This window comes from Gossypium hirsutum, chromosome D12 (genome assembly GCF_007990345.1).
Source record: "Gossypium hirsutum isolate 1008001.06 chromosome D12, Gossypium_hirsutum_v2.1, whole genome shotgun sequence".
Taxonomy (NCBI): Eukaryota; Viridiplantae; Streptophyta; class Magnoliopsida; order Malvales; family Malvaceae; genus Gossypium; species Gossypium hirsutum.
The window spans coordinates 54,155,396-54,169,334 of NC_053448.1; the positions used below are offsets into that span (position 1 = coordinate 54,155,396).

Genomic DNA, 13,939 nt, shown 5'->3' on the forward strand with positions numbered 1-13,939 from the left:
TAAAAGAATATTACAAAATCATAATAATTACAAATACATATAAATTAATAAAATAAAAGTATATAGTTTTTTTTTAAAAAAATATTATTAATTAATAGAAAATAATAGAAAATTGTAGAAAATTACAAAAATATATAAAAATAACAAACAATTATAAACATGATAAAAATGCCAAAAAAATTATAGAAAAAAATGATATTCTCGTTTGGTTGGGTTGATACTCACGTATCGTATTATTGAGTTGGGATATAGTTGATGGGTGATGCCAACTCAACCAATCCCTTATGTCTCGTTTGGTTGGGTTGATACTCAAGTATCATGTTATTTAATATGTCAGTATTACGTAACATGGAAATAACCATGTGTTTGGTAGACATGTAAATGAATACATCATTTTTTGTTAGACGCAAGTTGAGTGATATTTATCACGGTTGTAGAGGTAGTATTTATTTAACACAAGTGTCTTGTGAGCTGATTCTTATTTTTTTTCCAATTATATCCTCATATAATTAAATAAATTACAACTTTTATCCTTGCTCTAAAATTTCTCAAATTTACCAAAATCTCTCGGATTAAGCAAAAATTCTAAATTAAACCGATACTCAAAATCTCCAATGCATGAGAAATGTTGGTGTGAGCTTTGCATAAATGATAGAAATCTCTACAATTTCTTAACTACTCTTCTCTTTTCAATCTAATCCAAAACAAAGTAAGGAATTTGAAACCCGTTTCTTTACTTTATTTTTGTTTATTTTCATGAGAAAAACTGTGTTTTTTTTTTGAAAAATCTCATTTATATATATATATATTAACTCCATGATTCATGTTAGTTTTTTGAGATAAACTCTATGTTCACGTTAGTTTTTATGTTAACACATTTGTTTATTTTCAAGAAATAAACGTCACTTATCTCTCTCATTTTGTTTCTTGTTATAGTATGATTGAGCCTATCATTTGGTAAACTTGTTCTGAATGACAATGGTGGAACTAAGAACATTGGAGATAGTATATGTGTGGAAGAAGATGGCTTTAATGGCTTTAATGGAACTGAAAACCTTGGCTTGTCAATGGATTTCGAAGATAATAACCATTCAAGGTCCCCATCTACTAGTAGAGTCAAGATTAGAAGAGTGGTGGAACTAGAAAGATAAGGCTGAATTTTACGGAATTGTTGAGATATTGAGATGCAAAATGGTTGAGGGTATAAAATAATTAACAAAGAGTTTAGGGACGGAGCACTTGATTACTCAGAGGTCTATGCAACTTTGGGATGAAAATTATAAGACTATCTTGAACAAAATAACTTGTTGCTACAAGATCCCTAGTAATCCAATCTATCCTAGATGAACAAAAAGAGATGTGGGTGGGGAGATTGTTATCCGAGAAAAAATATTTATCTAAAATTTGAAGTAAATGAACCAACTTTTGTGTTATCTTTTGTAGATGTAATGTATTTTTGTTAAGCAAATTTGCTAGGAAACTAGCATTAAATATGGTGCATAAGTTAATATTATCTGATTTGTATCACTTTTAATTTTTTTTAAATCATTTTCAAGTTACTTACATTCTATTTTTATGTGAAATAGTTTATTTATTGGATCAATATATTGAAGCATATGAACATATGAGTTCATTCATTTATTTAATTTTTTTTCTTGGAATGAATACATTTTTAGGTTGATTATTTGAAACATAATGTGGATAATGAATTTTAATGTAAATGTAATTTTACTAATTAACATTAGTTTATAATGAGTATAACTATTCTTTTTTTTTTTTGCTTGGACTATTTTGAATTATTTATATTTTTAATTGTGATTTATTGTCAATTTGCTGTTACATTGTATAAAAAAATATTACATTGGTTAAATACAATTTGAGTTATCTTATACTAAAATATATTATATTTTAAGTTTATAAATATAATAATGTTGCTAAGAAAAATATAATAATCAGTGAAAACAATTAAATAAATATGAAACTAATGTTATAAAATAATAATGTAAAGAACACAAGAATAATAGATAAGAGATGGATATGAGAATGGAGGGGATTTCTATTGCATTTTTATTATTATTCTACACATAACAAGTAGGATACTCATATAGGGAGATTAGACTCCTTATTTTCTAATACATTAATAGAAAAAACAGTTATAAAGATATGAAAGTTGAAAAGTTAAGGAAGATAAAATGTGAAAGGTTAATTATAATGAACTTCCGCTTAATAGCATTCATAACAACTAAAAGATGACATATTCGTAAATAACATTTATCTTTTAACACTTATTAAACACAAGATAAGAAGATTAATAAATATCATAATTTCCTACAACCTAACATCTGATATGATAACATCTATCATTTATCCATCTTTTTAATACTTAAGTATTATTTAATACATCACTTTTATTTTACATCCGACGTACCAAACGGGATGTTAATGCATGGTATAGATTAAGAGAAATGGGTTTTTGATAAAAAAAATTATTGTAAAAATCTTTAACCGTTAACCGAATCGAATTTTTTTTAAATACATTAACCGAACCAAAATATTTCGGTTAATTCGGTCGGTTAACAGAAATTTATATGTTTTTGTCTTTTGGTTAAAATAAGTATAAAACATATAAAAAAAATACATTGCTAAAGTTCAAAAAACTTTAAATGGAGGTGAAAATAACAAATAAGATATTAGAAACACTACATAAGTCTTGAAAGTTAACAACCAAACACTATATAAATCTTGTAAACGATAAATATTTCGGTTAATTACCCGATTTCGAAACGATAACCGAAATTTAAAAAAAATCATTAACCGACCTCCGACATAACTAAATTTAGTCACCGACCGATTAACCGAATTAGATCTGTTCAATCGGTTAATTCGGTTTTAACCAAACTATGAATACTCCTAATTTGGTAGGTGGATGATACAAAGTTAATCTTTTAATATATGATAAGATTTAAATGGTAAAGTAGTTTAGTTAAGAGTATGATGTATTGGGTTCAAATTTCATTATTCTTATTATACCCTCAAAATAACATTTGTTATTTTATACAAATTGTTTTTTTGTAATTTTTTAATTGAGGTGTTATTTGATAAATTGAAAATTAAGTATTGATAAATTTAAATACATAATTTAAGTTATAAATTTGTTTAATATATTACTTAAAATTAATTATTAAATATAATTAGATTGTTTGATAAATGCAGATTTTAAATTATAAATAAATATTCTACATTTTATGTTGATTTTTAAAACATTTTACTTTATTCTAAACAAAAATCAAATTTTAAACACAAAATATTTATAGAATAATATAATATTAAATTAAATTAAATTAAATTAATTGAAAATATTCTACATTAACTAATAACTAGCTCTTCTACTTGCTATTTTTCTCACTTTTTTATAGAAAAATTCTATAAGATTGTTTTATTTTAAATTATAAATCACGTTTAAAAATTTAAATCATTAAAATATTATTTTTTATTAATTTAATTTTTTCACTGATCTATCAAACAAACCTAGTTAATGGTAACACTAACTCTTTTAACTATAGTATAAATAAATATGTGATTGACAAAAAAAATTAAATATGCTCAAGTTAGTGGGCAAATGACCAAAAAAATCTTTTCTTTGAAAGGCCATAATTTTTTTTTTTGGAAAAAGATTCAAAATTGTTACCAACAAGATTCGAACCAATGTACTAAAGAAAAAAAAAACATTTTAACCAACTAAACTAAACTAACTAATTGATATATTATAAAAATATTGTTATTATCTTAACTATATTACTTACGTTCTAACGATTTATTGGACCTATTCCATACACGTGTCAAATCAGAAAAAATAATACAACAATTCTGTAAAAAAATTCGGTGTTTACTCCAAATAAATAAGGAGAATAATGATTTGAATGTTTCAAAATTCAATTTTGAACCGAAAAAATCGAAATTTAGGGGCAAAAATGGATCTTTTTCGATAAAAAGTTCGGCAAACTGCCTTCGGCTGATTGTCAGAGCGTAGATCTCGAAAATTTATTCGAAATAAAAAAAAAATCGTCTCAATCGGACAACCGATTCCAAGCTAAAAAACATAAACTGTTCATGCCACGTCAGCAAATCGCGTCCTAGGGGGCACGATTTGTGTCCACGTCAGCAAATCGCGCTGACATGGACGCGATTTCGCGAAAAATGGACCATTCTGAAAAATAATTAAATAATTGACCCATTTCAGTAATTTCTGAAAAAAGGACTTTTTTTTTTTTGTCATTTGCCCCAAGTTAGTTGCTATAAATTAAATGAAGAAAAAGATATTATTATTAACACACAGTCGGATGATAACTAAAAGTTTACAGACAAGCAAACGACTAATGTTTTGTGTTGTTAAATACAAAATAATAAAATACAAATAATTATTAGAATACGTTATTTATATTATAATCTAACAAATTAATAAATACATTTATTTTTTGAAATAATGGATTTCAAAATCTTGTTAATTCATTTATTAAATTATTCATCAGAAAATAGTGAGTGAGTTGGGGTAACATCTCACTCTGCCATGTGGACTTGATTCGCCGCTGGTTCAAATTCAATGACTCGCTTCACTTCCATTCCCCACTAAAAAAAGACATTTCCTTCTCTCTCTTTCTTCCCTCCCTATTTTCTTCTTCTGCAAAGTTTAGGGTTTTTGAAATGTGGATTTACAATGTCACAATCTGAAGAAACTCCTGTCCCTGACGCTATGCCTACCGATTCAACCTCTCACTTAGGGCTTCAATCTCCCGATCCGGGTTCTACTTCGAGTCCCGACCTCTCACCGTATGATCTTAATCACTCCGCTGTAGAAACCGAGCACGAAGAAAGCAGTCTCCAACAGCAGCTCCAGAATCTCGATTTGAAGGAGGAAGAAGTGAAGACTGATAGGAAAGATGACGGAGAGAGAGAAAGCAACAACGATGCCGACGGAAACGCTGCTGAAGACGAGGACGGCGAGAATGAGGAAGAAAGAAACGATAACGAGATTGATGGTGAAAACGTGAAGAAAAGTGAAGGAAAGAGGTCGCATTATCCGGTGAGACCGGATGCAGAGAGTTGCGCTTATTATATGAAGACTGGACTTTGCAAGTTTGGATATAATTGCAAGTTTAATCACCCTATTCGAAGGACGACCCAGGTCTTTTTTTCTAACCTTCTTATTAGTCATCGTCTTTATATGTGCTGAAGTGCTTTTCCTTTAGCTGATTGAGAGCTGCTTTTATGCCCCCCCCCTTCTTTTTGTTTTTGTCGCTATAATAGTAGTACAATTTATGAAAGATTAATTTGATTTATTTTCTTTAAGTTGTTTTATACGGTATGTGTGTTGACGTTTTGGAAAAAAATCACAGGTAAGTTTTTTTTTAATTATTGAGGAAAATGTGGTTATTTCTGTCCCAGACAGCTGGTGGAAAAAATTCCATCTTTCCTCGCTGAAGTGGTTGATCATCATACAACAGCTGAGATATAATCTAATATTGGGATTTGAGTATCTTCATGTCGATATAAATACAACTTTTAGCTTTTTCTTTGTATACATTACGCCTTGCCTAGTACCATAGGTACGCGCTCCGGTATCCCATAGCAATTATGATGATTTTGGGTGTTATCTACAGACCTATATTTATTCCTTTTCTCCTGTCATTCTGGGTGTTCTGGAATTATGATGTTTGCAGGCTGTTAAGGAAAAGGTCAAGGAAGAAGTTGAATCAACAGAGAAACCTAGCCAGACAGAATGTAAGGTCAATATTCTTAATTTATGTTTGCACAATAACTCTTTATGATAGTAATGGACATCACTTTGATGAGTGTTTACTTATTTGATTTGAATGCTTTTTATGTTATGTTTTGGTTGGTAGCTGGTCCTTCAGGTCATTATCACATCTTGTTTTTATTCTATGATCTATTACGGCCTGTAAAATATCTTTAGTGTTTGTTCAGATGCTTCTGGAACTCATCTTTATATATTTTCAGCTACGTCTTTAAGAAATGTGCTTTCGTTGATGGTACATTTATTTGATGTTACAAATTTGCTGGAGATCTTTGCAGTACTACCTAAGAACTGGTGGATGTAAGTTTGGGAATGCTTGTAGGTTCAACCACTCAACAGCTAAATCTTCAACGAGTCCAATTTTAGAGCTTAACTTTCTTGGGTTGCCTATCCGACAGGTAGTTATGCTCTTACTGAATAATTGAATTTGTGGACTCTATACTAAGTCCTGATGTTCGTCGAGTTCTTTCTACTATCAGCCGAATTGTATCAGATCTAGTTTTAGTGATTAATTATAGTAATCATTCTGGGAATTGAAAAGATTTAGTTCATCACAGGGGGAGAAAGAATGCCCCTATTACATGCGTAATGGGTCCTGCAAGTATGGAGCCAACTGCAGGTTTAATCATCCTGATCCTACAGCTGCTGGGGCTTGTGACCCAACTTCCGGATATGGTAATGGTGGATCTGTTTCACCTCAAGCTGCATCACAAGTGAATATGTTGCCCTGGTCATCACCTAGGGCATTGAATGAGACTGCTGCCTATATACCGATTTTGTTTTCACCTCCGCAAGTTGTTCCGCCACCAAACCCAGAATGGAATGGGTATCAGGTACTGTCATTGCTCTTATGCTATTAGTGTTAATCGTGGTATACTATCCTTGAGTCTATAGCATCTATGGGTGTATCGTGGCATGCTGTGTAGTTCATAGCATCTATTGAGTTGATCTTTGCATCACATGCTTCTTACCTTCACCCACAATCTCTTAAATGATGTCTTTCCCAGACTTTTATTGTTTTTATTCCTATTACAGTATGTTTCTGCATAATAACTTATCTTTTCGTGCCTTGTCAAGACAACTGTGTACCCCCCACCAGAAGGGAGTTTGCATCCAGCCCCAGCATATGTCATGAACAACCCGGCAACTGAAACCGCTGTCTATACTCATAACCAGCCTCAGATGGTGGCTGATGAATTCCCTGCACGGCCTGGCCAACCTGAGTGTAGTTACTTCCTGAAAACTGGGGACTGTAAGTTTAAATCTAATTGCAAATATCATCATCCAAAAAATAGAGTTGCAAAGATGGCTCCATGTGTTCTCAGTGACAAGGGATTGCCACTCAGACCTGTAAGTTTGTGCTTATTTTGGTTCTTCCCATGAAACATATATAAACCAGATATGGATATAGATTGTTTCAAAGCTTGTATATGCATACATAAAATGAAAACAAAAGTAATACATGTAATAGTAAATATTCTCACAATTGTCGTTGCTTCATTTCTTTTTGTGACCTTATGTTTCCAATTATTTTGAAACAAGTTCCTTAAGAAAAATCAATAGAAATTGCATGTTTTAGAAATTGGTAGTTGATTTCTTCAACTAGTTAATGATTATTCTGTTGTACAAATGAATTTCTACATAAATGTAGCTCGTGGGGAAAGGCCCTTTAGTGGATTGCGGTTTCGGTTATAGTAATTCAATTCTCAGTTCTGATGCATTTAACAAATTAATGCTTCAACTCCTTTATTTTTTTTGGAATTCCAGGATCAAACCATCTGCTCACACTATAGCCGCTATGGTATTTGCAAGTTTGGACCAGCCTGTAAATTTGACCATTCAAAACAGGAAGCTCCATCAACAATGGCAATGGCCGGACTGGATCAGCCTCCACCATTCAGCCATTCTGCTGCTACAGAACAAACCGCAATCGCCGCTGGTACTGATACTGCAGTTCAGCAGCCTGTGTAAAAAGAATTTTCAGCCAACGCTCCCTAGCTTTTTAGATCTGACATTAGCAAGGATTCTAAATTTTATTTTCTGAACTGCAAGACTCCATTTAACTTGTTTCTACCCCGTGTTCCTTTGCCACAAGCTTTTTGGGGATGGCAATATATAATATATCGTAGTTAGGATGCTGTTGTGTTGCTAGTTTTTGAAGCTGAAAATGAAATCAGGATATGTAAATTATCTCGGTTTCATGTCATACTACAAACTAATACAATTCCTTTGAAATGGTGTGTGAACTACGTCACCTCTTCTTCGACTTCTTTCCTAGGTAAGTTGTCTTTGCCAGGTTTTTGAAATGGTAACTGGTCTGGTCGGTCCGGGTCTGGTTCGATTTAGACCGCATTAAACCATATATGTTGAATGCATGAAAGTGAGCATTTTAAAGAATATATATACACATATAAGACATTTTCCTAAACAAGGTTCCTCTTTTTTATATTTTGTAAAATATATTAAAATTGGAATAAAATACAATCGTCAGTGGCCGTTAGTGCTTGTACTTCCATCTCCTTGGTCCCCCTCTGTAAATAATAGTGAGTAGCATGACTCAAGATTTGTAAATTCGAAACAAAGCCCGCAATACTTTAAAAAGAAAAAGAAAAGGAAAAGGTAGATACATTAGAAGAGTAGAAGGTGGTCCCATTCCATTGCAGCCAATTATGAATAGTGTAATATTATATATACATATATAGGGGAAAGGCAAGTTGCTCATCACTAGCCAAATCATTCAATTCTCCATTTCCGATCTCCCCCTAAATGCTACCTTTTAAACTCTAACAAAGCAAAAGCATTTGGTCTGAAAAAAAAGAAAAAATGGGTTCAAATGACAATTAGAAGGAAATAAATAAATATAAAGTACCGGAAGCTTAACTGAAATTGTGCAATTGTTAAAAAATTTTTGGATAATCCAACCTATACTTAAATTCTTTTATTTTCATTATTATTCAAATTCTCATCTAATTAGATAGTAATCTATCGATTGAATCTTAGCTCAATTGGCATTGACATTATTGCCAGTGCAACGTTATCTTTCTATTTAAGGATTGGGGAGGGATTATGGGTAATTCTAGGTATTATATAAAAAAGAATAGATATGATAAGGATCTATAATAAGATTAATTTGTGGTAGTTAAAATTGTTAGGAAATCGAGTAGAGATAGATAGATAGATAGATAGATACCTTAGGAGGAGAAGGGGGAGGTTTATTGACAATATCAACTTTTTGAGGGACAATACTAGGAGGAGGAGGAGCAGTAGCTCTGGTTTTCTTCTCATTTCTAGCTTTGTTGAATATCACCGTAAATCCATCTGCCGTTGCTGGATCCTTCAAGTCCCACTCCCCAAACTTTGGCAACGCTTTCCCTTTTTCCTGCTCCTCATCATCCAATTTCAATCAATACTCTTGTACAATTCCCACTCACTTATATATGAAATACAAACCTTCATATCTAAAAAATGTATTTCATGTTGTAATATCTAAAATATAAACCCCATCATTATGGACTTGTTTGCAAAGTTAATTTATTTCACTAACGGTGTACACAATAATAATAATAATAATAATAGTATATATATTGTCAATCCGTAATTTCTGAGATACCATTTGCTTTTGAGGGAAAGTTTATCTAACGGTTTTGTTGCAAAGAAGTTTTCTTATGGGGAAAATATCACTCTTACTTATGAAGTTTCAATCTAATCTTTGATTAATTGATGTAGTAGTATTTCTTCATTTGTACCAAAAAAAAAACATAGTCTACAGCCTCATTAAAGAGGCTAAAGTTGAGAGGAAAACAATATCCCATTGAATTAATCAAAGGATAAATTCATAAGAAAATTTTTGCTTCCAAAATAAAAAATCTCATACCAAATGTAATCTAAAAATCTTTAGATCGATGATATATATATTTATGACATCATATATATATTAAGGCTAGGAAATGTGAAGATGATTGAAAGTGAGATAAAAGAAATGTGTAAGATTAAATTACATACCGCCATGAATGACAGATTATATGATTCTAAGAAGATAAAAAGAGAGGGGATTTCCAAAGAGGAGGGGGACAAAGGAAAAAAATGGATAGAAACATGTTTTTAAAGAGACAAAAATAGGAGGATACTAAGGAATGTTTGTTTTGTTAAATATGACACATGTTGAGGTTAGAGGCTGAGGCACACACTCTTTTTTAGGAAATTCCCTGTTTATTCTCTCCTTTCGGTTGGTCGTTATTAGTTTTATTATGCCATCATTCATTTTTCCCCAATTGTCGTTTCAGCATCAGCATTAGATCCATATACTAGATTTCCTAATAAAGAAAAGTATTAATATATATTTTGCTTCTTAATTTACTAATTGATACTTGACGTGACACTAATAATAATACATAACTTATAAAAATGTAAAAAAGTTTAAAATACAATATGTAATTAAATTCTAAATAGTATGACCATCAAAATGGATCGAGCTATCTCATTATTTGTTCTACGAATCCATGCAACCGCAACATCAATAGTACTGTGAACAATCCACTGCGCTGCGGCTTCCGCTACTATCGGTGAAAAGCTACCGTCATCAATCGATGTTATAGCTCGGATAAACTCTTTGGAGCCCCCAAGGTATCAATAAAAATATCTAGCTTTGTAAATTTTATACTCTATTGCAAACATCAAACGCCAACATTTCTTACCACACATCCGATCCCAACTAAGCCAATGCATCCCCCTTCGACTCCTACCTGCTAAACCCCACTAAAACGAGTTAGTTGCAGCTCCTCACAAAGCGAAATCAACAGCAAGGAAACAGGCCATACAATAAGATGGTATTGCTTAAGCGATGGACTTCAACAAAATCTCCCTCCCCTCCCAAGATAAGAATTTTTTATTCCATCTTTGTATTCTTTACCATGCACGGTCACGAAGAAAATCGAACACCGCTTTTTTACTCCTTCCAAACAGTGAAGGAACACCCAAGTATCAACTATGATCTAGAGGGTTCGTAACACCCAATATCCCCAAGAGCCTTTGTCAAACATCGTCGACAACGTTGGGGATAAAACACACACTCGATTTCCCATAATCCACAGCTTGTCCCGCCGCACGCTCATATTTGCTAAGAATATTTCTCACCTCAACACACTCCTTATCTGTAGCCTTAAAAAGAAGAAAGAGTCATCCGTGAAAAACAAATGAGAAACCAACAGTCCCGAACTACACACCCTCACCCAGTAATATTGCTCCCTCAACGTTCAGCATCTCTGGAAAAAACCGAAAGGCCTTCCACACTTATATCAAACAAGTGCGGGGATAATGGATTCCCTTAACGAAAACCTCTATATACCCTGATAGGTCCTACCTCTTCACCATTTGCCAACTTCGAGAAGCTAACCGAAGTATCACAAACCATCATTTGGTGAATCCAATCTCTATGGAACCCCTACGCATCAAGCATGGCTCGTAGGAAATCCCAACCCTGTCCTAAGCTTTGCTAATATCCACTTTCATCGCCACCTCACTGCCACTGCCTCGGGATTTCTTCCTCATATGATGCAACAATTTAAATGCCACGAGCACACTATTAGTTATCAATCTTCTAGGAACAAAAGCAGATTGATTCTCTGATACTATAGAAAGCAAGATTAACTTTGAGCAGTTTGCGAAGACCTTCGACACTATATTATAGAGCACATTATAACATAAAGAAATGGGTTATAGATCCTTCAAGGAAGTCGGTTTACTAACCGTAGGGACAAGGACAGTAGGAGTCTCAGAAAGCGACGTCGGGAGTTCACCATCTAACCTTGGGGACAAGGACAATAATGGTAAAAAAAAAAGTATCATTTTATATATTTTTAGTTTATTTCTATAAAATATCTTTTTAGGTTATTATTTTGAGAAATATATAAAATACAAATTTATAAAATATATACAATTAAAAAATATATATAAACCTATAAGATCTTGAAAAATATATAATTTATAATATATAAATTTTATAAAAATTAAAAATTTATGAAAAATATATTAAAAAGCTAAAAAAATGAATCAGGGTAAAATGTCATCCAAATGCAATTGAATCCGGACAACCATCTACATAAGATAATTTTTAATGTAAAAACTTTTTTATACTTTTTTTCATTTATATATTTTATTTTTTTTAAATATTTATATAATTTTTAATTTTATAATTATAATATAAATAACATGATCTTTTATAAAAAAATTAAAAATATATAAACTTGTTAAAAATACTTTTGGAATGAATTTGGACATAAGGGTATTTATGTTCATTCTTGATGTGAAAAAATATTTTTTTTATATATTTTTAAAGGTTTTTAATGTTTTCCATATGGCATACTCATAGACTTTCATGTGGCATACTGATAAGCTTTCACCATTGGATTGGTGATCAATGCCACATGAACACAAATTATAACAGTGTTATTGTAGAGGTACCAACCTCGATGGTAGAATACAAGTGCATATAACAACTAAGTCCCCATAAAAAAGTACCCAATAGGTACAAATGGGCAAGTTCAGGAGGCAAAATACATAAACCCTTTCTTTACAAGGTAATTTGCATTATTTTGAAGGTATTTTTATTACTTTATACCTTTTATATAAAAAATAAAAAAATATTCATATATAATAATATTTGAATCAAACCCTTTATAATTTTTAATATTATACTTTACCATTCAACCAAATGCCTCATTTGTTATTTATTTTAATCTTCTATAAATATGATTTTATTTTTAATGCTACATGATTTTATTTTTTCACGGATGCGCCATAATTTAGTATTTATAAAAAAATTATATAAAAAAGATAAACTAAGGTTTGAGGTCTTTTGAATTTTATGCTCAAATTCTACTATTGAATTTATTTTAGGTTTAAATTTATAAAAACATAAAAAAAATAAAATATTATTATAATAATATTTGTTACATTTTAAATAAATTATTTTTTTAGTCACTTTAAATTTAAGGTAGTGTCTAATTAATACTTGATATCAACTTAGTCAAGAGTTTTATATTCAACTAGAAATTCTATCACGTGCGTATACTTGTGAAAATAACATATTTAGAATATAAAGGTGTGTTAAGAAACATATAATAAATAATGAAATGTATGGTTTGAAAACGATCAATATTAACACATGAAATATGTACGATATTAAAATAAAATGAAAAGAGATTAAATTGTGAGTAAAAATGAAATTTAAACACATAAATACATCATATTAAGAATACTAAATCACTAAAAATGTTTATTATGGTGTTTTCATCAAACTTGAGTTATTGTTGAGTTAATCTATTATACCAACTGAATCAACAATATTGTCAATAAGAAATTCTATTGCATGTATATAAAGTATCCATAATATAATTAAAATATAAATATTATATTAAAATAAAGCTTTAGTTTAATCTAAAGTTAATACTTCATTGATGTAAATAGCATGGGATTTAAATTTAATCACGCATAAAAATTTTATTGGGTTTTTAAAAAATTTAAAAAGATTAAAATACTTACAGATAATATATCTTATTTTAAATATAAATGATCGTTTTTAAATTAAATTAATGTTCCATTAATTCGTGTCAACATTTACAAATAAAAATAAATTGAAAGCCATTGCAAAATATAATAATATGACGTGGAACATATAAAAACAATTTTAAAAAGCAGGTGAAATGGGGAAATTCGTACTAACCAACCGAAACAAATTAATCAATGTGAATGTTGATACGTAGGCGCCGACACTCCCTCGTTTGTGTGCCAGACTTAGATGGAATGAATTCTAAACGACACCGTTTTACTAGTTGCATCATTGTCGTGGAAATTGGCTACCGATTGTACACTGAATTTATTATCTGCACCTCCGAATTGTGAATTATTAAATTTATGCATGTGATATATAAATTTTTATTTACTATAATTTTATATTAAGTTTTTATTTTTTTAATTAAAAATATCAAAACTTTAATTTTAATTCAATTCATACATTTTACATCAAAATTTCTCATACAAGATAAATATAATTATTCATAAAAAATATTAAAATAAATATTTTAAAAATTAAACACACATTAAATTTTCAAAGTTGTTTGTGAAAAAAAA

General features: G+C 30.5%; 2 protein-coding genes across 3 annotated transcripts; one reads left to right on the top strand and one right to left on the bottom strand.

Moving 5' to 3' along the window:
• Positions 1-4,529: 4,529 nt before the first annotated feature.
• On the top strand, positions 4,530-8,061 carry LOC121224262 (zinc finger CCCH domain-containing protein 43). Of its 2 annotated transcripts, XM_041107187.1 has the most exons (6): positions 4,530-5,182; positions 5,718-5,783; positions 6,091-6,210; positions 6,370-6,645; positions 6,890-7,162; positions 7,580-8,061. In XM_041107187.1, the coding sequence occupies exons 1-6, from the start codon at positions 4,715-4,717 to the stop codon at positions 7,781-7,783; spliced, it is 1,407 nt and encodes a 468-aa protein (XP_040963121.1). In that variant the 5' UTR covers positions 4,530-4,714; the 3' UTR covers positions 7,784-8,061. The 2 variants fall into 2 exon arrangements, with proteins under 2 accessions (XP_040963121.1, XP_040963122.1); XM_041107188.1 differs by lacking the exons at positions 4,530-5,182; positions 5,718-5,783 and having other exon boundaries at positions 6,360-6,645.
• A 132-nt stretch (positions 8,062-8,193) lies between these two features.
• On the bottom strand, positions 8,194-9,911 carry LOC121224263 (protein NOI4). The gene is made up of 4 exons (XM_041107189.1): positions 9,815-9,911; positions 9,003-9,191; positions 8,440-8,618; positions 8,194-8,343 (listed from the first exon to the last, which is right to left on the bottom strand). The coding sequence occupies exons 1-3, from the start codon at positions 9,818-9,820 to the stop codon at positions 8,589-8,591; spliced, it is 225 nt and encodes a 74-aa protein (XP_040963123.1). The 5' UTR covers positions 9,821-9,911; the 3' UTR covers positions 8,194-8,343; positions 8,440-8,588.
• Between the last annotated feature and the right edge of the window lie 4,028 nt (positions 9,912-13,939).

What these genes read in the sequence shown, in the direction of transcription:
- LOC121224262 (XM_041107187.1), top strand. Translation starts at nt 4,715, where the DNA reads ATGTCACAATCTGAAGAAACTCCTGTCCCTGACGCTATGCCTACCGAT. An exon ending in CAGAATGGAATGGGTATCAG is followed by an intron (nt 6,646 to 6,889) that starts GTACTGTCATTG and finishes TGCCTTGTCAAG; the next exon opens with ACAACTGTGTACCCCCCACC. An exon ending in AGGGATTGCCACTCAGACCT is followed by an intron (nt 7,163 to 7,579) that starts GTAAGTTTGTGC and finishes TTGGAATTCCAG; the next exon opens with GATCAAACCATCTGCTCACA.
- LOC121224263 (XM_041107189.1), bottom strand. An exon ending in CTCCCCCTTCTCCTCCTAAG is followed by an intron (nt 8,619 to 9,002) that starts GTATCTATCTAT and finishes CTTTTTTTTCAG; the next exon opens with ACCAAATGCTTTTGCTTTGT.